This window comes from Uranotaenia lowii, chromosome 3 (assembly GCF_029784155.1).
Source record: "Uranotaenia lowii strain MFRU-FL chromosome 3, ASM2978415v1, whole genome shotgun sequence".
Lineage (NCBI taxonomy): Eukaryota > Metazoa > Arthropoda > Insecta > Diptera > Culicidae > Uranotaenia > Uranotaenia lowii.
In genome coordinates this window covers 40,946,351-40,970,644 of record NC_073693.1, presented here as the reverse complement: position 1 = coordinate 40,970,644, position 24,294 = coordinate 40,946,351, and the positions used below count along the sequence as shown (strand labels likewise).

General features: G+C 34.3%; 2 protein-coding genes across 3 annotated transcripts in view; one reads left to right on the top strand and one right to left on the bottom strand.

Moving 5' to 3' along the window:
- The window catches only part of LOC129756799 (uncharacterized), a 510,097-nt gene that overhangs the window by 23,524 nt on the left and 462,279 nt on the right, over nt 1-24,294 (top strand). The window lies entirely within an intron of this gene.
- On the bottom strand, nt 2,167-3,251 carry LOC129756805 (uncharacterized). The gene is made up of 2 exons (XM_055753831.1): nt 2,971-3,251; nt 2,167-2,550 (listed from the first exon to the last, which is right to left on the bottom strand). Exons 1-2 carry the CDS (start codon nt 3,148-3,150, stop codon nt 2,371-2,373), a joined length of 360 nt encoding a protein of 119 aa, XP_055609806.1. The 5' UTR covers nt 3,151-3,251; the 3' UTR covers nt 2,167-2,370.

Sequence of the window (24,294 nt, the reverse complement as noted above, 5' to 3'; positions counted from 1 at the left end):
TCATGTTCTAGCCTTATTGGAAGTACACATTTAAAAAGCTAGAGGGATTTGATAAAAAAAAGATGCAGAAGATCCACATTAAAAATGAGCTTAACTAAACAATTGCAGGTTTAATATTAACAATTTGAATGTTTAGTTTGATTACGAAATTCTACTGAAAACATTGCTGAGGCAAATGAAGAAAAAAAATACATTCCTTAATAGCAAAGGGAAAGATGAGACGGAGGATCTACATCTGAATGATAGTTGGAACGAGAGGTCCAACAGAAAATAAATGAAGGTTTACATCGGAATAATCGTTGGAACGGGAGGTCCAACAGACAAGGGTAAGACGGAGGTATACATTTAAATAATCATTGGATTGGGAGGACCACTTCAAGGATATTCGGAAGGTTCACTTTAAAAATAAACAGCGTTGGGACAATGAGATCATTTATCTGGTGCAGAATGTTCAGTACAATAAAAAGGGTTTGAGCAAACCACTAAGTTGATTGGATTGGAAAATCAGTACTGTTTCGAAAGTTTACCTTAAAAATAGACTGACTGTGATCAATGGTTGTCTATAGCAGGATGTTCAGAAAAAGCGAGGATTGAGTAAGCTGGATTTTTGACCGTATGACTTAAAATTAGTCCAAGTCAATAAAAACGTGGAATTTATTAACAGAGATGTGACTATATTGTCTGAAGGAAACACGATTTGATTCAAACAGCCCCAGACAATCAGAAGTCGTATTTTATTTTACAGATTATATCGTATAGAATGTTATTTAAACTCAATTTCGTTTATCTGCACCTACAATGTGCGGCCCATGCACATTTTTTATCGTATTTAACTACACTGCATGATTTTATTACGACAATACAATTCAAATCAAGAATATGTTTGCTAATGTACCTATATGACCTCCAAAATGATACGTATATACTGATTTTGCTGCATAATATACGATATGTTTACATGCATATTTGCACGTATATTTGTGTTGCAAATTCGAAATACCTACCAAAAGGTTGTCTGGGGCGAATGGCTAAATAACAAAATGCGGATCAAACTGAAACATTTCTAATGTGTGTAGAAGACTTCAAATTTGAGACACGTAGTCATTCCAGAGTCACTATAGTAAAGAAGTTATAAGTTTAAAGCGGTTCACATAAATAAGCACAAAAAGGGATGGAAGTTGTGCTCACGAAAATGGTTTGATGAAACTTCGAGGAAATGAAATCAAATATGCGAGAGTTTTCTCATTTATAGTTTGAAATTTTGCCGCTAAAACCATTTTGTTTCTATTTTTTTTGCATTATTTTGTTGGGGGGAGATGTGTAGCCGATAATGGCGAGCGCGACACTCTCGGCCGAAAGGCCTTTCTGAGTCGATAATCTCTCTCCTTCTTCCTTACCACACTCACACACACGACGGTTGAGCTGGCGTGCCGTGAGTGGGCTTCAGTCAACTAAAGATATTCGGTGAGATAGGTCACGTGTTTCCCGTTCGGCCAACGGACACGAAGCAAACTTGCACATTAGTGAAACTTCATGTTTCTTTGAAGAGATCTAAATTCTACTTAACACTAAAGCGTACATTTTTCAAGGATATAATGGCTAGCGGCTTGCTTATGCTAACACCACCAGCCCATAGAAAGAGTACTATATATGCCGTAATCTAGAGTCGATCTCATGACCTCTGGCTTAGAAGACTTAAACGCTATCCTCGGCGGCTAATGTCTACTATTAGGATTTTAAGATTATAAGAACATTGAATTCAGCTGATTACGAAGATGATCATTTTGTGCAGTACGCCGTAGCTAATGGGAAAATCCTGTTTATATTTCATACACCGGAACGGTGTGAGAAGAGGCTTCAGAAGCTTTGATTGCAATAGATCCCAGTAACAAAACAGAGTCTGAGTCAGTGAAAAATAAATCTTCTTGATGACAGACACAAACAGTACACGCTCTGTAGGCTGAAGAATTTAAAATGTTATACATAAATTTTTAAATCTTTTAAAAGGGGTCTCGAGAAAAATTGCCCGGGCCACCGATGATTCGGCCCTGTACACAGAACACTATATTCAAGCTAGATATGATGTTAAAAAACCCTTCCGACTAAAGCTTCTCTGTGCCGGAAGCGTCTTTTCACAAAGCGTAGCGGAAATGAAAGAGATTTGTTTTCCTGTTTTATTTTCCATTTATTGTTCCAAGTATTCCGGGACCACTAACAAATTTCACTGATAACATTTCCGCTAGTATCACTAAAAGCTCTTCGTTCGGAATAGTAGCACCCAAACTCCCCAGTGCCATATCAAAAAGTACCGAATCCGCCATCGTAACCCCTTCTATCATCTAAAACCGGCTGCCGTCGCCGTCGACCATTTTATTTGCCGTAAATCTCAACCGTAAAATTGAATCCCAAATTTGGCCGGGAGGAGAGTTTGAGCGAGGCCCGCGTTTGATTAATGCCGCCGGAGATGAGTGCCGCAAAACCGCCCAACCCGTTCCGGACATTATCGAGGGCCAGGATGTGGGTCACGTTTGGCGGTCGAATGGCGCCCGCCTACGGATGATACACAGAAATCCACGGGAAGCGACGCCACCCACACGCCCATCCAGGTCCAAATGGTGTCGTCGGCAAGGTGGAGGTCGTTGAAGGATTTAGATGTGTTTTTTTTTGCGCGGATCCCGATGTTGTCGGGGTTGTAATGGTTTATGATCCATCGACGTCGGTCGTCATAAGAATGGAGGAGGAAGGGTGGCATTTTTATTTCCCGGGCACATCCCAGAACAGCCATCATCGCCAGCAGCCGTTCAGAATATCAGGAAGATGAAAAACGAAATCCAATAACAGAATTCACATAAACAGTGAGAAACAGTACGCGATTAACGGGAGCAAAACGGTAAAACGTGGCAGATTTGATATTGTTTCTATATTTTATTACAGAATGTAGGTTAGGGTCAGCAAAAAATGGGAACTTACCGGGGGTGCGTACTGGTAAACGGTACTTTTGATGGGCACAGGAAGGGAGTTGTTCACGATGGTGTTCCGGGCTAGCAGTCGATCTCCGGCAATCCGGCGGCCCCACTGATTTGTTTCGGCCAGAATCAAAACTGCTGATGAAACCAGCAGAATTGCTGCACTCGTTAGCAGGATTTTCATGTTGTGAGTGAAGGAAGAAGGTATAATAAAAAAGTTTTTCGTTTCCGCCGGATTGCCCCCTTCAGTAGTCGTTCAGGTTGTTCGATTGATTGAGGCCATCACCGGAATCGGGGTTCGGTTTTTATGAACTCTCGTGAGAAGAAGAAGTCAGCTAGATAGCTACTTGAGATTGATATGATAAGGAACGATTGGAGGTGAATCACAATCATTTAGTTGGCAAACACCAGGCACTCGACTTGCACATGGGCCATGAAGCCCATTTGAAGATGGTTTTGTCTATATTGTTGGTAGACATTGTAGCAAATCTGAGTACCATTTCAAATGTACAGTACGAGACAAAATGAAGCTTGCACTTGGTATTAAAATATTCAAATCACTATATCTTTTTTCACATTAGGAATGTTAATGCCTGATGTATTGTAGTATTTTTAATACACTAACGACTGGTAGAAAAAAAAATTTAAAATATCAAAAGGTTTTGGGTTTCTTTTGGGTCCAATAACAACTGTGTAAATTTTGGTGGCCCAAGGCTTTCAAATGAGCTGTAGTAAAAAATTCAAAGTTGGTATGGAAATTGGCATGGAAAAAATTACTTTTTGTTTAAAAAAAATCGCTCAGTCTCACTGTTGCACTCAACCTAAAATTTTTCAAGCTCAATCTAATTGTTAAAGATTCAAAGAACAACTTTGCCGAAGACCGTGATCCTATGAGGTGCATCGATAAAAAGTTATGTTTATTTCGAAACTGAATACCTTGATTTGATTTTTTTTATCTTTTCATATTGATGGAATTAGACTGAGTCGATTTGAGGTCATTTTTTAATTTCTCAAAACCTTAAATCAAAGGCCAAAAATTTATTATTTTTTATCTTCTAAGATATAAAATTACGGTCTTCAACAAAGTTGTTCAACGGAAAATTTCCTTTATAGAAATTATAAATTGACACAAAAACCAACCAGTTCCACAGAAGAAACAAAAATGATGTTGATTTTTCAGTACAAAGTAATCCATTTTCCCATACAAACTTAAAAGTTCAAATTTACTCATGAAAACGTTACTTAAAAATACTGCACAAAATCATGGATGAGTTTTGAACCAAAACGAAGCTTTGTAGTACCCGGGGTTAGAGTAGTTAAACAAATGACCCAAAATCGACTCAGTCTACCCCTGCATTGCATATTAGGTTAGAGCCATTAAACGTTGGAAACTAGCTGGCGCCTTTTCCCATATACAGAAGTTTTTTCATGTCATTGGTTTCGATTGTCGTGAAAGTTGGTATCTATGTATATCGTATTTTTCGGGCCTTGAATATCGACGGAGAAAATGACACAAATCGATAATATTCCCCAGGATTTATATAAAATTTGGAACACTTTTTTTTCGCAACAACATCATGCATTATATAAGTAGAGAGACCCCTCCCACCACTGTAAAAGGGGACACCATAGCAAAGTGATGCAGAATATCTCACAAATCGATAATTTTTCCAGTGATTTCTAATCAATATAATATACAGTGGGTCGGGAAGAATGACAGCTTGCTGTTAAATTCCTTGAAAAAAAATATATATACATGGATATTTTCGCACAACCAAAACACTTATTTTTTTAAAAGACCCCCTCCATCTTCGAAAAGAAATATGATACAAAATTGAAAATCAAAAGTTTAAAAAAAAATTTTAAAGCATTTCCTGTCCAAATCGAGAAAACACTTAAAATCTTATGGATTCTATTTGTAGTAATGAGAAACAAACTTGAAGACAAGCTGAATAGAAGGAGAACCCACTCACATTTATTGTTTAGGGATTCTGCGTCGACTTGCTATGGAAGATTCAACCGTAGTGGGATGGTTTTTTTTTTATACATTGCTGTGAAAAGAAATACATGTGGGAAAAATTATCGATTTGTGTCATATTTTTCGTCTATAATATATAGGTCTTCCCCTCTTTTTTGTGGTAGGGAGGGTTTATCAGAAACAATTTGCGGCAAAAATACCCGATATACCAATTTTCACGACAATCGAGGCCAATGACACGAACACACATCTGCATATGGGAAATCACACCAGCTAGTTTCCAACGTATCGTAGTACCCAATATCCATCAAATCAAATTTATCAATTTATAGCTTTCATAGCTTTTGATGGCCGCATCTTTAGGGGAGAATGAGGATACTTGATCCCTGGGGATACTTGATTCCTTAGCTATATCTCCAAACTGGAATGTCGTATAAAGATCAAATGTTCTAGAAAAATGTGCCAAATGGAACAAAACAGCAATGGTTGAAGCTCAAAAAATTTTAACAAAATAACTTTTTGGGTTATTGAACTTTGTTTGAAAAATTTCACAAAATGTGACTTGAAGATCTTTTTTATCATTTTAAAATGTTCCTAACATTGAAATATTATAACAAAAATATTTATTCAAATACATCAATTCTTCGAGTGTAAAATGAATTTCAAAATACAATATTTTCAAAGCGATGGAAAACTCCCAACTTTTTTCAGAAAAAGTTTTCTAAAATGTTGATTTTGGGTACAATCGATCCCTTATATATGGGTACAAATGATCCCGGTATATTCTTCATCTCAATGGATCGTGATCATTTCTGATTACGAGACTACTAATATTTATCCAATAGCTAATATTAATCCATCAATTATCTGAACAAAATGCTCCCACGAAAATGCTTCTAGTTCATCTACGGGTTCAAGTATCGTTTTAAATTTAGGAGCATAGAAACTTGAAGTTACACGCTGTCAGAAAATGTAAAAGAGTGCGAGTTGCTAAATGTTTCCAAAAAAATATGGTGAAAATAAGAAAAAGGGATCAAGTATCTCCACTCTCCCCTATGGTTCCGTGAACCTAAGGCAAAATTGTTTATTTGAATCTTCGACAATAAAATGCAGCTTGAAGAATTTGTGTTTAGTGCAACAGTGAGGCAGTACAATTTTTTGAACAAAAATGTCAACTTTTACATACTTATTTCCATACAAAATTTCGAATTCTTCGCTACAACCCATTTGAAATCCGAGAGCCACCGAAACTTGCACAATTGTTATGGGTCCAAAAAGAACCCAAAATCGTTTGATTCTTTTTTTACCCGATTCTTACCAGTAAAGTACGCATTTTAATAACCTTAATTGATAGCTTCTTCTCTGCACAAACAAATTGTTCCGGCTTCATGTAAGCCGATAAAGATTCAATTCTCTGCAAACCCCGTTGAAACATAGGGTTTTATTTTTTTATATTCATTTTTGACACGATTAAATCCGATAAGATGGTGAAAAGGAAAATTACCGTAGATATTCATAATCTTCAAGTTAAAAACCGCCAAAAAGATATTTTTATTTGAAAATTTGCTTGAAAATACGTTCAAAATGAACCACTGGGAATAAATTCAAAGCAAAAGGCAAAATACCGTAGTGGTTCAGCAAGACAGAGGAACCAAGCTGAAGTCTACAACCAGCAATAGCTTCCGAATGTCTCTAGAAATGGCTAAAAATCTATTACAATACGTATGACTCTTGAAAATACTTAGTAAGCTCTTAAGGTTATTAAGAGTGCGTTCTTTTTTTTTTTGTCCATGCAAAAACTGACTTTGATTACAACTACGCTTCAGTGTGAATAACGTATTAAATTTTTTTACAAAACTTTTTCACCAGTTAGTGTATTACAAATACAAAAATTCATCAGAATATTTCGAATTGACAATCCGTATGTTAAAAAATATACGGTAATTTGAATATACAATATATTGTTTTGTCGCGTATTGAAATATTAATAAATATTAATATTGATTATATAGGAAATCATTTAAAACTCCAATCCAGGATAGCATGGTTTCTATTTACTTTTAAGTTGGAAAAATTAGTTCTAAAGAGTTCACGCACCAATATAATCCATCTAAAAAAACCATCATTTTAAACAAACTATATTTATCGAAAGTGCACCAGTTAAAGTTTAGTCCGTTTAGACATGGGAAGTTACGAATGCGTGTATCTAAAAAACCAGCCGTATGATGGAAATACTTTCTAAGGAAAAAATGAAGGCAATTTTATGATAGTTCATTAAAAAATTTGAAAAAAACAAAATTTATCTTTTTTGTGAGAAATATTTCTACTTTATCCTTGGTATCTCCCATTGGCTGGTGCACACTTTTTTCAGTCATGTTATTGATCAGTTTTTCTCTCTTATACTTTGTTAAACCTGTATTTTGAGAGGTTGCATTCCCCTCGTTCAATTTCCGCAACTTTTAAGCCCAATATTTTTCTTAAGATAGACACTGAGAGCAATTTGATGAATTCAACTGTTTTGAAATTAATAAAACTTGATTATTTTTGTGCCGCCAAAAATCGATTTTACTTAAATTTCTGCCAAAAAAATCTGAAAAAAACGAAGCAAAACCATGATGAGATTGAACTTAAAGTTAAATCGATTATTTAAGGTCGAAGGTTGCGAAATATACTGTACCGTTCATAATTGTATAGAAATGGTAAGCACGCGCACTGTCAATTTGATTCGTAACTTCCACTTTTTACTCTGATGATATTTTTAGATAAATTTTTTTGCGTAAGATAGACCAACTATTACACTGTTATTTCACAAAATTTGAGCTTCCTCAAGCTTGTGTGGCCTGAAATACAGTAATTCTACAAAAATAGGACTTGATGAACTTCTGCTATTCAAACTGCAATACCACTGAAACTACGCAACGCCTATTACTGGAATTTTGCAGAGCGGTTGTTGAAAAATCAAACTAGCATTTTTGAAGTTTTTGTACAATTCTATAGATGTAATAAAAAGTTACGCGAAGTACAATATTTTAGGGTTGAACCGAAAAAAAATTTCTATAGAATTTTAGACAGTACATGGGAGCAAAATTTTTTACATCCACCAATCAGTCAAAAAATGTTTGACAAAATTAATATCGAAAAGAAAAAAAAGAAAATTAATGATTCAATTATGTTTCAAAACCACAACCTCACGATATTGCTTTGAATTTTTGATTGAAATAAATGTTGTACATAAAATAAGATTTCTATATGAAAACATTCGTCCAAAACTCTGTAGGAATCGCATTTTTAAGATGATACCTGAAATATTATACCTCGCGTATATTTGTTTCTCATAAATAGATCTTTTTTCAAACTTCAGAAGTGATGGCTTTATATTTCAACAAACACTCTGGAAAATTTCAATAATAGGCGTTTATGAGATATTGCTGATTTAAAGGCATAAGTCCAAAATGTCCGATTTTCGCAGATTTGCTGTATCTCAGGCGCAGACCACACAATTTTTTGAAAGCTCATAATTTGTGGAATACTAGTGTGGTTGTAAATCTACCTTATGCAGAATGTTTTTCAAATGTCATCAGAACTGAAAGTTATGGAAGTTCAGAGCCGAAGTAGCGTGTCTTCCTATTTAGGGATGAATCATCCGCACAGGATGAAAATCCCAGAAAAAGAAAAGAAGAAGAAAGAAGAAGTGTCTTCCTATTTCTATACTATTATAAACAGTACTGTACATACAAGAGTACTTTTTTACAATGTTAAAGAAAATAAAAATTTGTTTATTTGAATAACTTTGTAGATTATTCTAAAGATTTTAAAACTACCATTAAAAAGTTATGATAAAAAACTGATTTTTATAAGTTATTTTCATATTGCACATTGTAACCTCAAAGATTCGCGACTTATATTAACGATGCAGTTGGCGGACAGTCATTGAAAAACTTATCAGGTACAACTGTGATCGATGTTTACTCTTGGGCCTGAACTCACGGACAGCTGCTCAGGAAGCAACTGACTTGCCAACTGCGCTATATCACAAGCCCTAATTAAAAGATATTTAAGAAACTTGACGTTTCACAAATTAGCAGCTTAAATAATTTTGTCCAGGACAGCAAAGAGATTGGACCTACGGTTCAGAAATTAGATTTTTTATTTCACTTATAGGGGAATTAATCTAAAAAAAATCTAAACACTTTCTCATGGATCTCATTTTGTTTGTAAAACTTCTTCGAACACACAGAGAAGATGCAATGTAAAACAAAACAGTTGTTAGTAATAATCACGTTTTTCACATTTTTTATCACTGTACCATGGACTATAAAAAAGTCTTAAATGGGTTGATTCGCGCACTGGCCAACCTCACTGTTTTAGACACTTTGCAGTTCTTATTTTGATTCCTTATTTTCTAATTTCACACGCTGAGAAAACAATGCAAACATTTAGGGTTTCATTTAATCTTCACTCACACATTTTTGGCAATATTCCCCAGCCAAACGCGAAGGGGGGCGAAGCGTGGTCCTATTGATGGAAAATATTTGATTTGTCAGGCAAAATATTATAAGTTTTATATTTCATAATTTTCAACCAAAATTGGTTAATTTTTTTTCTTTATAAAATTTCTCCTATTTATTGGTTTTTGAGCTTCTCTATGCGAATGCCACACGCTTGTCAAACAGCTGTCATCAATACGGAATCTTAACACAACATCTTTTTGACCGTTTAGTGAAAATAAAAAATAAAAGTTACAATTCGATGCGGTTTCATGAAAATTTTAGTAAATGCCGCCTAAGGCGGGGTTTGGAACTAGAAGGCGAATTCAATTTTTTTGAAAGTATAAATGAAAAAAATATAACTATTTTCGACATCACAAATGAACTTTCAAAGATTTCCAAATTTAAAATTTTAGTTTAGTTATTTAATTTATTTATTTTAATTGACCCTGATTGCAAACTCATTTCGGTATTAGATTTCTTTGAAATTTCATCAAATTACTGGATTTCTTAGTTTTAAAAAGATCAAATAGAAAACTGATGTAAATTTTTTTCTAATGTCAAACTATTTTTGACAGTTATCAAGAGAGTTGACCATTGTTTTAAAACGTTTATTTTCAAACCTTTTTTGCCTTTTTAGTTTTTTTTTTTTTGAAAAAGGGCAGAAATTTATCTTAAGATGTTTTACCTTTTTTCAAATGTTAGCTTTGAATCTCAGATACGAGAGCTGAAATACTGAAATTGAATGTATATTTCAATTCAGCAATCCCAAATTAGTCAAAATCAGCTCTTGAATTTTATGCAGCTCGGAAAAATTTGAACTTTTTATGCCTTGTGCCATCAAAAATTGATGGAAACAACATTCATATGTTCGGAGGTACAAACAATATAAAAGTTAATTTGGATAGATTTGAAGATCTGATTCCAAACATTCTTTTTTTTTCGATCAGGTCTTGATTTTAAGATATTTTTCAAAAATAGGTAGGGGAGATTGGGGATACTTGATCCCCTTTTCTTATTTTCACCATATCTTTTTGAAAAAATTTAGCAACTCGCACCCTTTTACATTTTTTGACAGCGTGTTACTTCAAATTTCTATGCTCCAAAAACTAGAATGAAACTTGAACTCGTAGATAAACTAGAAGAATTTTCGTGGGAGTAAAAAAAAGGAATATTTTTGAAGACAAGGAAGACTTGATCCTCAAGGAGACTTGATCCTTTATTCATGAAGCCTTAATCCTTGGAAAAAATAAAACAAAACCCCAAGACAGAATGTCAATTGACTATTTTGGTCATGTTTGTTCTAATTTCACAATTTATAACTGACAGAAGAAGAAAATTCCATAAGTTTGTCTCAACGCTAATGACATTGCATACTTAAAGGCGCTTTTTTCTATGATTAAGAGAAAATAACTTATATTTGCCATTTTCTTCAGACTATTGTTGGATAAATTTTAGTAATCTCGTCATTAGCAATGATCACGATCAATTCAGAAGAAGAATATTTATTATTTATTTACATAGTATTCCGTCTTACGACATAACTTGACGAACATAATTCCCAAAATTCACTCGGTCCATGGCAACCGTTCTCCAATTTCTCGGGCACCCCACGTTCACCAGATCACGCTCCACTTGGTCTAACCACCTCGCTAGTTGCGCCCCCGCTCGTCTTGTTCCTACCGGATTCGTAGCCAACACCTGTTTTGCAGGACAGTCGTCCGGCATTCTCGCAACATGTCCCGCCCAGCGTATCCGGCCAGCCTTCACCACCTTCTGGATACTGGGTTCTCCGTAGAGGCGCGCGAGCTCGTGGTTCATCCTTCGCCTCCACACTCCGTTCTCCTGTACGCCGCCAAAAATGGTTCTTAACACTCGTCGCTCGAATACCCCGAGTGTACGCAGGTCCTCCTCGAGCAATATCCATGTCTCGTGCCCGTAGAGAACAATCGGTCTAGTGAGCGTCATATACAGGTTACACTTCGTGCGAGGGCTAAGTCTTCTCGACCGCAGTTGCTTGTGGGAGTCCATAGTAGGCACGACTTCCGCTGATAATTCGCCTCCGGATCTCACGGCTGGTGTCATTGTCTGCGGTCACCTGTGAGCCGAGATAGACAAAGTCTTCGACTATCTCCAGCTCGTCGCCGTCGATCGTGACCTTGTTATTACTGGACAAGCGGGTTCGGTCGGTCTCGAAGAATATACCGTTTTTAATTCTAGGGAACAATAGAACCCATAATTAACATTTTAGAAAACTTTTTTTCTGAAAAAAGTTTAGAGTTTTCCATTGCTTTGAGAATATGGTATTATGAAGTTCATATTACACTCAAACGATTGATATTGTCACTGAACGGGCCTAACGTGCCGACAGCATTGAACGCACTCATATAGATGACAGTTCTCAAATTGGGACGATGAGAGAGTGAGAAAAGAGAGTTGCTAATTAAGCGGGAAAGCTAGAAGCAAAACATAGACAAATTGTAAACAAACACAATAGGGGAATTGCGAAACGCAAAAGTTTTTTTTAAAGTTGAATTTATCGCCAAACGTTTGTGTACAACTTTATGCATTAGTACAGCAGTGAGCAGAGTTGATATCCACTACATCCCAGCTAAGGTAGGCCAACAGAAACTAGATTTGTACCTTTTTTTTTTTAACTTAACGTTATTCGAACGTAGGCTACAGCGCTTATTTGATAATACGGTGGTGCGCAAGTTTATTGAACGGCAAAGGACCCAGCGAAGGTGAGAAATATTTAGAGAACTTATTAAAGCTCGTTCTAAATGTACGTTTTGAAAGTTCAGGTGAAAAACTCAGGCACAAAGCTGAAAATTTCAGACAAAAGGATACGAATTGAAAAGCCACTAAACGTAAGATAGAAAAACAACAATTTCATAATGATTTGTTAACCGAATTGTACCCGTAGGAATTTAAAACTCGCTCAACTTCGAACGAATAAAGGAGTGTTACAAATTCGGAAATTACAGATATATTGGAACAAATATTTTGATTACAATTTTATACAGTAAGAAACATTCTAAAGTGATGAAAAAAGATTTTCAAGTCACATTTCGTGAAATTGTCATACAAAGTTCAATTGCCGTAATCCGGGGTAAAATTGATCACTTTTTTCAATAAATTGCGATTATTTTTTCTGTTAAGGGGAATGTGGCATGTTTTATATTTTTAAAACCAGTTCTGGACTCCTATGAACGTAAAACATGGATGCAGAAATTTATTAGAGTACTTCAAATTTGATTTGAAAATCGTTTTCGTCTCTGCTCAGAATTTGATACATTGGGGTGACTTTGATAGATCTCTATTCTAACGGTTATAAAGAGTTTTCTTGATCATAAAGGATACCAAACATCTTCATAATATTTACATGCTCTAGTTTAACAATTTAACCTTGATTTTTAAGGTTTTATTTTAAAAATATACATTATCGGAAAAAAATACTATGGTGCTACATTTAGGGGCAAAAATTATAATACATAATTACTAAATAGTTTGAGCTTTTAAATACAAATGAAATTTTACCTTCACACATTCCCCTAGGCCCTCCCTCTATTTCCATTTTGATTTTTTCATCAAAGTTAACAATTTGATAGGATCCATTTGTCCAATACGGGCTTTCTCTTGGAAAATGTCCTTATTTTTAAATAGCAAAAATTTATCATTAAATGACTTTAAAATAAGCACTATAACAGTTCATATACAAAGCAAAAAAGTTGTTCTTTCACATTAAACAACACGTTTGCTACTAAATGCTTTTTGGTATCATCAGGAGAGCTGTTCGTTTGCGAGCCTAGGAAAAAATAGATATTTTAAGATTTTGAAATTAGATTTTTACTAACAGAAAAAAAAATCAAATACAATCCAAATTTTGCCTTTTTGATACTCAATTAACAGGCTTTCAAACGTAGAAAACATTTTTCAAAAATTCAAACTATTGACTGAGATATTGATGATAATGTGGAAAAGTTTATTGTTGGTTAAATTTACCCCGGTGATCAAAGTTACCCCGTTTTACGGTACTTAACAATTATTTTTCTAGAACATTTGGTCTCCGTAGGACATTCCAGTTTCGAGATATAGCTAAGGAATCAAGTATCCCCAGGGATCAAGTATCCTCACTCTCCCCTATGTATAAATTTATTGAACAAATTTGTGTACTTTTTCGGCAAAGCTGTAGAACATCACAATTTTTTTGAAAATAAAGTTTTCAACTCAAGAATAGGCTTTTCCGGAACCTGCAAAAAATATTCTTTTGAGGAAAAACTGATTTTTTTTCTAGGTAAAAACGGAAATTTAAACAGGATTTTATACATGATTTAAATCAAATTGAATCTGTGATATTTTTAAAACGATAAGCCAAATAATTTTGCAGACTTTAACCCAGCTGTCGAATGAATTTTAATGTTTCATATAAAAAACTCAAAATTGTAAAACTATTTTTTGAAGCGATGTATCTCTGAAATAAAATTAACTTGACAAGATCTGAATCCTTGATTGAATGAAGAATAGCAAATCGATTTTTATTCAGCTTTCAGTTTTAATGTAGGTTTACTAGTTTATCATTCATCAAAGATAGTTTAACCCAAAACTGACCAACTTTAAAATTCTACATGTGCCTTGTAGATAATAAAAATCACTATTATTCATACATTCTGTTTGCAAAATTGTTGCTTTCAGAAAGGAAAGTTTTAAATTCAATTTGAATTAAATGAAAGAATTTTATAAATCTGAAATCAGAGCTTTAAAATCTATAGCAAATCAATGAAACAAGAATTGCAAATACTCCAGAGTTCAGAATCATATATTATTCTTTTATTTCAGAAGTAAATTCAGATTAAGAAATAAAAATTTCCGACGAAAATCCACAATGAGAAAATAATTGTAGAATTGATAAAAAGTAGCACGATACTTCCGAATTTCCGAAAAATAATATTAGAATTTTAAAATCAGTTTAATAATCTAGCTTTGATTGGGCCAAAATCTTATCTCAAATATTTGCTTTTCAAACACAAAATGAAATCATTAAATTTTTCTGTAGTAACCTTGCGCTGATATGAAGAAGGTATGAAAGTGTACAAAATTCTAAACTATCTCACTTTTTTTCAAAAATCTTTTTTTTTTCGTTAGTATTAAAGTTATGTTTATTGGTTAATTTTTGAAAATTTGTAAAATCACTCCCTCCAAGAGCGAACTCTTAGACCGCGCCTGTCCTCAGCTCAATTTTTGATATAAAAAATTGAAAAAGAAATAAGTTGTTAAGAAATTAGATGTTTCATCAAATAAAAAAAAAACTATCATTTTGTTTTTTAATCCTGCTGAAAACAGAGATATTGTAATAAATAGGTTTAACTTATCCGACGTAATTTTTATACCTCGGAAATATCATACTTTTGAAATTTAGAATAGTTCAACCTTTTCTCTTCTTCTCAGTACGTTTTTCTGAGGATTTTCCCATATTGGATTTTTTTTTGTCTCTGAAAAGTGTCGTTTTACAGCTTCCGGTCGAAATTACACAAGTAGCTTCCAGACATTAAATTCCACTATTCGAATTCTTTAGAAGCTCCCACAGATCATTCAATGAAAAGAGGGTTGGCCCAGAAGAAATGTGTTAGAAAAAGGGTTTTAAAAACATGTTGAATCATTTCAATAAACAGAAATTTACAACATTCTGTTTATCCCCGAAGAGATTACAGTTAAAAATCAGAAAATGCGCTAAATTTAGTTCATAAAATGGGACTTGGTTTTTTCTCTATCCTTAAAATGAGTTTTGAGTTCCATTTTTAGATCGAGCAGCTCAAAGAAAAATATTGCCGCACCCCATTTCTCATTCGTAAATTTTGTAAAGAGGACCTGCGAACTGTCACGGCAAAAAAGAAATGACGCCATCTTGAATCGACCCATAGGTTGTTAAACTTGCTTCAGATAAGGGTTTAGCGCGAAAAATTACAAAATTTTTGGAATTCGTTTGTCTAGGTTCCGCTGTAATTGACTGGGTAGGGGTTTCACACTTCAAACGTAATCAACTCTTCCCTGGGGAGGGAAGAATGTATAAATCGATCAAACTCTCAACCAATCTTGTTTCGTCAAAAAATCTGTGGTTACGGTTCGGCTTTTAAATAACGGCCAAATAAAATTTCATAATCTTTAGATGTCCCTACTAAAAAGGACATCACCTTTCACCGCTAGGCCGATAAATTAATTCTACTAAAAAAATAACATTTGTTGTGTTATACAAAAGTTGTACATATCTCTGCTGTTGCTTGATGCCCCGTTCGACGTAACTTCAAATTTCAGTTGTAGGCTTCTCAATATGGAATCGATTTGGCGTATTTGAATACAAAATTTAAATCGTTTCATCAATAATATCAAAGTCGCCTCAACCTTTTATGTTCTTCCAGAACATTCCCACAACATTAAACGTATCCTTAAAGCGGTTTGTCAGCCTTCGGAATGACAAAACCGATCATCTCGGTGATAAATGTCGTTCGATTTGATATTCCTCCCAACCACCATTTTGTTTTTTTCTTCTTCTAAAGCCCCCCGCAGAACCTGCAGCCCAAAACAATAAATCTTGAACCCTTAAACAGCACCACACAGTACAGCCTCGTGAAAACAATTCAAAATTCGCTTTATTTGCTTTTCATTCACGAACGCGAAGGAAAGTAACGTCTCGTCTAATGGGAAGGAGGTATCCGGCTAATAAATGCGACAGCTCCCAATAAATCACTAATTCCTTTGGGGGGATTTGCCACTGTCAATATTACTTTTCGTCTTTGTCGGCGTCGTTGTCGTTATTTCAAATGTGGTTGACGGGTTTCTCTCTTCGTCGTTATTTCTTTATTTTTTGTGGTTAACCTTTAACGTGTCTCTTTGAAATAAGGGGATAACTCGAGTTAAATCTCCAGGGATGCCAGTAAAAAACCTAACCATGATGAACAAATTTTAAGGTTGAATGAAGTTTATTGTGACAGATGATGTCACAATTTTCATATGAATTTTGAATTTGAATTTTTAAATTTTCAATGTCAGTTTGGGTTTTGAAAATTGAATTTTTCTGAGGTCTTGTTCTGGTAACACTGATTTTTTTTTCCTCTACAGCATTACTTTTAAAATATTTAATTCAAAAGAAATTCCACCCACATGTTATTGCCTTGAGAAAACCGGCTTTGGTGTTTCTTTTTTTTTCGTTCCAGCATCGCGAGAATAGCTTGAGGTTTATTTTACATTTGGAAATCCCCAGAGCAGTGTGGAGGCAGAAATGAAAATGAAACCCAAGAAAAAGCTCCCCAAAATTGTTCTCGTGGAGCAATGAGATAGAAATTCAATCTTATAATACCGTGGACGGTTTGGGGGTGATTAATGGATAGGGGGCCATGTTGATTGTGTGCTTTTATTTTCTTCGATTTTAACAAGTAAAAGCTACGATTGTATTGGAAAATTGGTAATAACACGGTCTATTCTTGACTTAATGAAGACAAAGAGTCATCCATTTGATTCCTCTCGAGATAAATTATCATTTCAAGATAGTCATTTTAAAACAAAAAAAAATGTAAGTTATTGTTGGTTTCAAACTGTTCTTCCTATCTTCAGAAGTAAATCCTCAATTACTGTTGTCTGTTTTAGGCGCTTTTCAATTTTCGAAAAACTTCATCCCACTTCGATTTTGTCATTACAGCAATCAGTTTTCCACAGAACAGCTCCAATTCGAAAAACAATCGCTTCGAGTATGGAGCAAAAATTGCTGGCTCCTTTCAAACCGTGAGTTTATATGTTTTTCCAGATGCTTTGGCAGATCCATCTTGATGGCGGTAGGGGCTTTTCATACATTGGAAATTTTATTTCTTCAAGAAACGAACTGGAAGACACCGGCAGACAGCGAATGTGGAACGAACAAACGAACGAACCCAGAAGATTACAATAAAGGATCCGTTCATTGTTTGTATTCCGCCTCGGTTCATTCCAGATGGAATGTTACGATGTTTCGACGTTCTTCTGCAAGCTAGTTTTAGAGTGGATGGTTTTTTTTTTCGATATTTGACAATAGTAATTTCCCGAACATGATCTCAGCTCTATTGGTTTTGGTTTGGTGCGAGGATTTAACTTCTATTTGTTTCGGTTTCTTAAGATCGAAAAAATATAAGACAAGAGATGTTCTTGCCCAACTTTCTTCATTCTTTTGACAGTTCTATTATATTGAGCTGAATTTTAAGTTATTTATTTTTTAATTATTCGCAATACAATCCAAAATTTGATTTTTTTCAACTTTCTTACACTAGATTTTTAACACTAGACTCATCATTTTTCACTCTTCTCTTTTCATTATCCAATTTTTACTCATCACTTACCCGTCTTCACTTTTCACTGTTTGCTTATCAATCATCTATCTTCACTCTTCACTATCCTCTCTTCAACCTTCATTCTTCACTCTTTACTCTTTACTCTTTACTCTTAACTCTTCACTCTTCACTCTTCACTCTTCACTCTTCACTCTTCACTCTTCACTCTTCACTCTTCACTCTTCACTCTTCACTCTTCACTCTTCACTCTTCACTCTTCACTCTTCACTCTTCACTCTTCACTCTTCACTCTTCACTCTTCACTCTTCACTCTTCACTCTTCACTCTTCATTCTTCACTCTTCACTCTTCACTCTTCACTCTTCACTCTTCACTCTTCATTCTTCACTCATCACTCTTCACACTTCACTCTTTACTCTGCACTCTTCACTCTTCACTCTTCACTATTCACTCTTTATTCTTCACTCTTTATTTTTCACTCTTCATTCTACATTCTTCACTCTTCAATCTTTTTTGCTACTTTCTCTCAACTTTCCACTCTCAACCATTCTTTTTCCACTCTTCAATCTTCACTTTTAACTTTAGTCCATACTCCATAGTTCCTCATTCCTCAATCCTCACTCTTCAGTCGTCATTACTTATTTTTCACTTTATCGTTTTACCCTCCAATCTTTTTCTTCTCTCTTCCCTTTTACGTTCTTACTGTTTATATTTCTTGCGATTTTTTTCCTGGCATATTGGACTTTAAATCTATTGTTAAGATTCACAAAAATAATTTTTTCTCATCAGTTTCACTTCATTTCGCGTTCTCAATTGATCTCATTTTCGCTCTGAATTTGCTTCTCTGTACTTCAATTCCCGGGTATTGATTGATGTTTTCAATACACGGGGAAGATTTGCGTCTCAGCTTGGTTTATCTTATTTCTTGAACAAAAAATCTTTACTTTATAACGATGTTCCTTCTTGTTTTCTCATTTCAGGTACGTTGTGGATGAGAGACGTTAAAAAACATCAAAAGAGAAATAAGTAAACACACCATTAAAACTTAAAGCAACGAAACATTATAGGTAAATGTAAACTTACAGTTTAGATCTTATATTTCACATAAGAAATGTATCCGATGAAGATTTAAGTACTATGATATTGTTGCTTTAATATGATTACTATTATCATTTGAAAAGACATCTGAAAATTCAAATTCCCATTAAAAAGTTGAAAACATCATTTTCAATCTGAAGATAAGAAATCACAATGTGTAGTTTAACCGATTTTTTTTTAATTTGGCGTAATCACAATTTTGTTGGAATCTGAGGAACGGTTTTTTTTATTTTAATTTGTATGTTGTTACGAAGAAAATCAATACTTTATATCTTCAAGTTCGAAGTGTAAAGTTAATATTTGAACCGATATTTTGAAATTTTAAATTAAAGTTCTATATAAGCTTTATAAAAATTTGAAGGCTTCAATATTAAGATTTATATTTAAAATTCCTAGCTGATTTGTTTCATGGCTGATTTCCGTAGAAAATAGCATTTCATGATTTTTTTTCATCATAACAAATAAAAAATCAAAATAAAACCAATATTTTATAGTAAAATTAATTAATTAGAAATTTATTGCAATATTTTCAACTTGATTTAACCTGAAACACTTTCACATAATCGCGTAGAACTATTGTTAGACGTAAGCGAAATAAATCGGAACTAGAAAATGCAATAGAAGCTTGTTTTTTTGCATTATACATTCTACAAATTTGAATTTTTGAATTTTTTTTAATTGACTCCTTACTGTGCTAGCTTCGTTTTTCTGTGAAAAAAAGATGATAAACTTTTAACAAATATCATAATAACGCTTAAAAGCTCAGAGTCTTCATCAGTTTTTAGAAGAGCCAAGATCATCTTATTTTGAAAAAACATGATAGAATTTCTTAAAATTGAAGAAATTTGCAAATCCCATGATACGATTACTTTATCAGTAAATTTATGAGTCTCTAGCTGACCCAGTGTGCTTTGCAACACATTCCAAAAAAATGTTTTTTTTTTGTAATTTTAACTCGGGACTTCTTAGTAACAACTTCAATAAACCACATTGCTTTAAATTAGAAATAATTGAGAGATTTTTTTTTATTTGATTTTAAAATTTTTTTTTTCGTTTCATTTTCAAAATCTGATTATTCGGCTTAATTTTCTAAATTCAGTGATATAGAAGAATAGATTCCAAACTTAAATACAATATTTCTAACATTTTCACTCAAAAAGCGATCCTTTTCTAGTATTTCTAGCATCGATCTTAGCTTATAAATTTTGTTTTAGAAAAAAGTTTTTGATCTTTGTTTCTTAGAAACAAAGATCAAAGACTTAAAATTAAAAATGAAGTGTTTCTATATTTTGAATTAAAAATTGGCATTTCACATTTGTTATTGGTGATTTTTTAAAACAAAGGTCTGTATCTTTATTTCTCTTAAAATTATTTTTTTTTTAAATATTTGAAAATTCGTATAGTTTACAGTTTTTGAATATTTAATTTCTGTTATTGAACACAGAGAATTAAAAATCTGTAAATCATCTCATTACATCAACACATGTATGTGTACCGAATTTTTCAAAATTACCGTATTATTATACATATGAGAGCCAAATTAAAGTTTTTTTTAAGGATTCAATGAATTGAATAATCATGTAAAAAAAATTATGAGCAACGATCTCTTAACACTAGTTCTAGTTTTTTTTTCATGATTTTGTTAATTTAGTATCACCTCCTCACAAAAACGGAAAACGCTTTATAATATTTTAGATCATCTTGTCACTTTGATACTTAAGTGTGTACAAAATTTGATCAAAATTGTTTAAAAATTGTTCGAGTTCTGTCACATTTTATATGGACTTTACATGAGACCCCCCTCCCCCTTTCAAAAATGGCAAGGGCTTTTCATATAACAAACCATTTGAATATGTCAAAACAACAATACAATCTACCATATCATGGTGTAACATTTGTTGTGTAGAAAATTTCATAGAATTCGCATAAAAATTGTATAGGTTGTGCCATAAAACATGAAAAATTTGTATGGGAACCCTCCTTCCCTGAAAGCAGAGAACTCTGAAACTATTATAGTAACCATTCCCGGTTCTGGACAAATAATAAATTTCTATGTTCGGATTATAAAGACTGCTTGGCTATTACTAAAAATAAACAACGTACAGTCAAGAAATTCTCATCAAATATCCTCATTAGCTTTGAAATTTTTAATTTGTTTTTATAACCTTGATAAGTTCTTTTGTCAATTAATTGATAAAATCCCACATCCTCTCCCCCTTCCTATGTGGCCTACATGCCACATTTTGCTCATTTAATTGATAAGAGTTTTCGAGCTATGTTAAATAAAATATGGATAAAACCTGCCTTTTTCTTCCGGATTTCACCCTGAAAAGGGAAGTTCTCAAATTATTCATACCCAAACAAGCTATCTTATAAAATATGGTCCTATTTCTTGATCTGTTCTCGATTTATGCAAAAAAAAAAAACTAATTAAGGAGCCCTCCTGTCCTTCCCACCCCCCCAATGAACTCCGGGTCTTTTATAATCATACCCATCTTTTTCATGCCCAAGAACTCTCTCATATAAAATTTAATCTTATTGAATTGGTTGAAAAGTTTTAAGCTTTACATTAGAATTTATATAGAACCCTCTCCACACTTCAAAGCGTAAGGATCTATAACAATCGTAGAAACATATCTTGAACTCAAATGCCTTCCCATGCCATTCTTGATTCCATTTGCTGGTTTCGTCAACATAAATTGAAAACTTATGCTTAAAAATTGTATTGGGCCATCCTATCCTCTTCCTTTGTTCCTACTCACTGTAAGAAGAGTGGTGGCTTAAATAATCATAGAACCATATCAAAATAATTTCCCATGTCAAATTTTGTTAGATAAATTCTGGGGTTATGCAAAAAATAATTTTATGGGAGCCCTCTTCCTCCTTCCTTCCTATATCGTCAATCCTATGAACCAACTGCAAGAAAGGAATGGTTTCTAATAATCATAGACAAAATATCCATACCATGCCAAATTTGGTTCCATTTGCTTCATAAGTTGGCTAGTCAAGTTATGCACTTGTAAGAGAGACCCTTTTTTCCTTTTCATCTCTCCATTGGATGGAGGGGTGAGTACTTCATCTTGATAGAAATATTTTTCGTACTTAAATACTCGTTGATACGAAATTTGGTTCCATTTGCTCAATTGATGCTCAAGTTATGAAAAAAAAAATGTATGGAAGCCCCCTTTCCACATTTATATCTTATCGCTGAAAGAATGGAGGGGCATCAATTCATCATACAATCTTTTCTCGTATTCAAATACCCTTACATGCCAAATTAGGTTCCATTTGCTTTATTAATTCTCGAATTATGTAATAAATTGTAAGAGAACCCCCTTCCTAACTCCTCACTGGAAAAAAGGGGTATTATAGAAGCATTCCTCGTACCGAAATACACTTCCATGCCAAATTTAGTTCCATTTGTATTATCAGTTTTCGAGTTATAAAGTCTTGTTACTTTTATTTGAGAGACCCCCTCCCCCCTTCCAGTGAGAGGGAAGGGTCCCAAGCTATAACAGGAACTTTCCCTAGCCTCAGGAGCTTCCACAAGTCGAGAAAAATATTTAAAGTATTTCAGTCTTATTCAGAGCTGATTTATTGGTGAGGGACCAAAATTTCAGTATGTGAGCAAGCTTCTATTCAAAAACTATTCGTACCTATTTTCAACACCTTAGTAACTTTCTTCCTATCGTCTATCATTTCAAATTTATCGTACTCACCGATAAAGCTGCTCAAAATTTCCAAAAAAAAACCAAAACGGTGATTTCTCTCCTTTAAAGTAAAAGTAGTTGCTCTTTAATCCGTTTATCTTAGGCTACAAAATATCAATTTCAAATCTTCTTTTTTCTTATATTGAAGGTGTACAAATTTTTTTATCAATTATTTGAACTTAATTTTCACGTATGAATAATAGGTCTTACTAATGATATTGGAGAATTAATGATTAACAAAGCAAAACTATTTTTCAGGAGGAATTCTAATTTTATCGACGGGTTTGGACTTGATTAATGCATTTATTTTATTTTTACTTCTATGAATTCCTCATTTCAATACAAAGATTTCAAGAGGTGTGCATCGGTATAAAATTGTAGAGGTTATGATTTTTATGTCATTACAATAATGCTTCTTTAATGTTCTAGTAAATAATATTGAAGAACCGCAGTGTACCGTAGAAGAAATAAAATGAGTATAAGAAGAACAAAACATTATGAATCTGACGCATCAGGCTAGAATGATAATTTGAAATTGGCATGGGTCAACAATACTGATGATATAGGTGAATTTAAAATCAACAAAATGATAGAATGCGTTTTATCAACGTCTTTGGAAAAAAAATTTAGTTCCTTATAGCTTTAAAATACAATTTTAAACAAGGAATTCAAAAGATGATTTACTAAAAAGGCTTGAAAACTGTAGAAGCTGAATTTTTTTTTTTAAACTTAACAGTTATGTTAGCTTTTTGAATAATATTTAAGAATCACAGTCATCAGGCCGGATTCATGGAGGGACGGTCAACGACGGACCAGATATTCACATTACGACAAATCCTCCAAAAATGCCGGGAACACCAAGTCCCTACGCACCATCTATTCATCGACTTCAAAGCCGCATACGACACGATCGACCGTTACGGGCTATGGAAAATCATGGACGAGAACGGCTTTTTCGGGAAGCTGATCAGACTGATCAAGGCGACGATGGATGGAACGCAGTGCTGTGTGCGGATTTCGGGTGAATTGTCGAGTTCATTCGAATCGCGCAGGGGGCTTCGACAAGGTGATGGTCTATCCTGCATGATGTTCAACGTGGTGCTAGAGGGTATTATTCGACGAGCGGTGGGCGAAATGTGGGGCACGATTTTCAACAGATCCAGTCAACTTATCTGCTTTGCCGATGACATTGATATAGTCGGCAGATCATCTGCGGCGGTGGAAGACATCTACCGCAAACTGAAACGCGAAGCAGGAAGGATTGGGTTGATGATTAATACGTCCAAGACGAAGTACATGCTGGCCTGCGGATCCGAGACCGACCGAACTCGCTTGTCCAGTAATAACAAGGTCACGATCGACGGCGACGAGCTGGAGATAGTCGAAGACTTTGTCTATCTCGGCTCACTGGTGACCGCAGACAAAGACACCAGCCGTGAGATTCGGAGGCGAATTATCAGCGGAAGTCGTGCCTACTATGGACTCCACAAGCAACTGCGGTCGAGAAGACTTAGCTCTCGCACGAAGTGTAACCTGTATATGACGCTCATTAGACCGGTTGTTCTCTACGGGCACGAGACATGGATATTGCTCGAGGAGGACCTTCGTACACTCGGGGTATTCGAGCGACGAGTGTTAAGAACCATCTTTGGTGGCGTACAGGAGAACGGAGTATGGAGGCGAAGGATGAACCACGAGCTCGCGCGACTCTACGACGAACCCAGTATCCAGAAGGTGGTGA

Coding starts and splice junctions, on each gene's coding strand:
- LOC129756805 (XM_055753831.1), bottom strand. CDS start 3,150: ATGAAAATCCTGCTAACGAGTGCAGCAATTCTGCTGGTTTCATCAGCA. Junction 2,551..2,970: donor TTTACCAGTACGCACCCCCG/GTAAGTTCCCAT, acceptor TATCATCCGTAG/GCGGGCGCCATTCGACCGCC.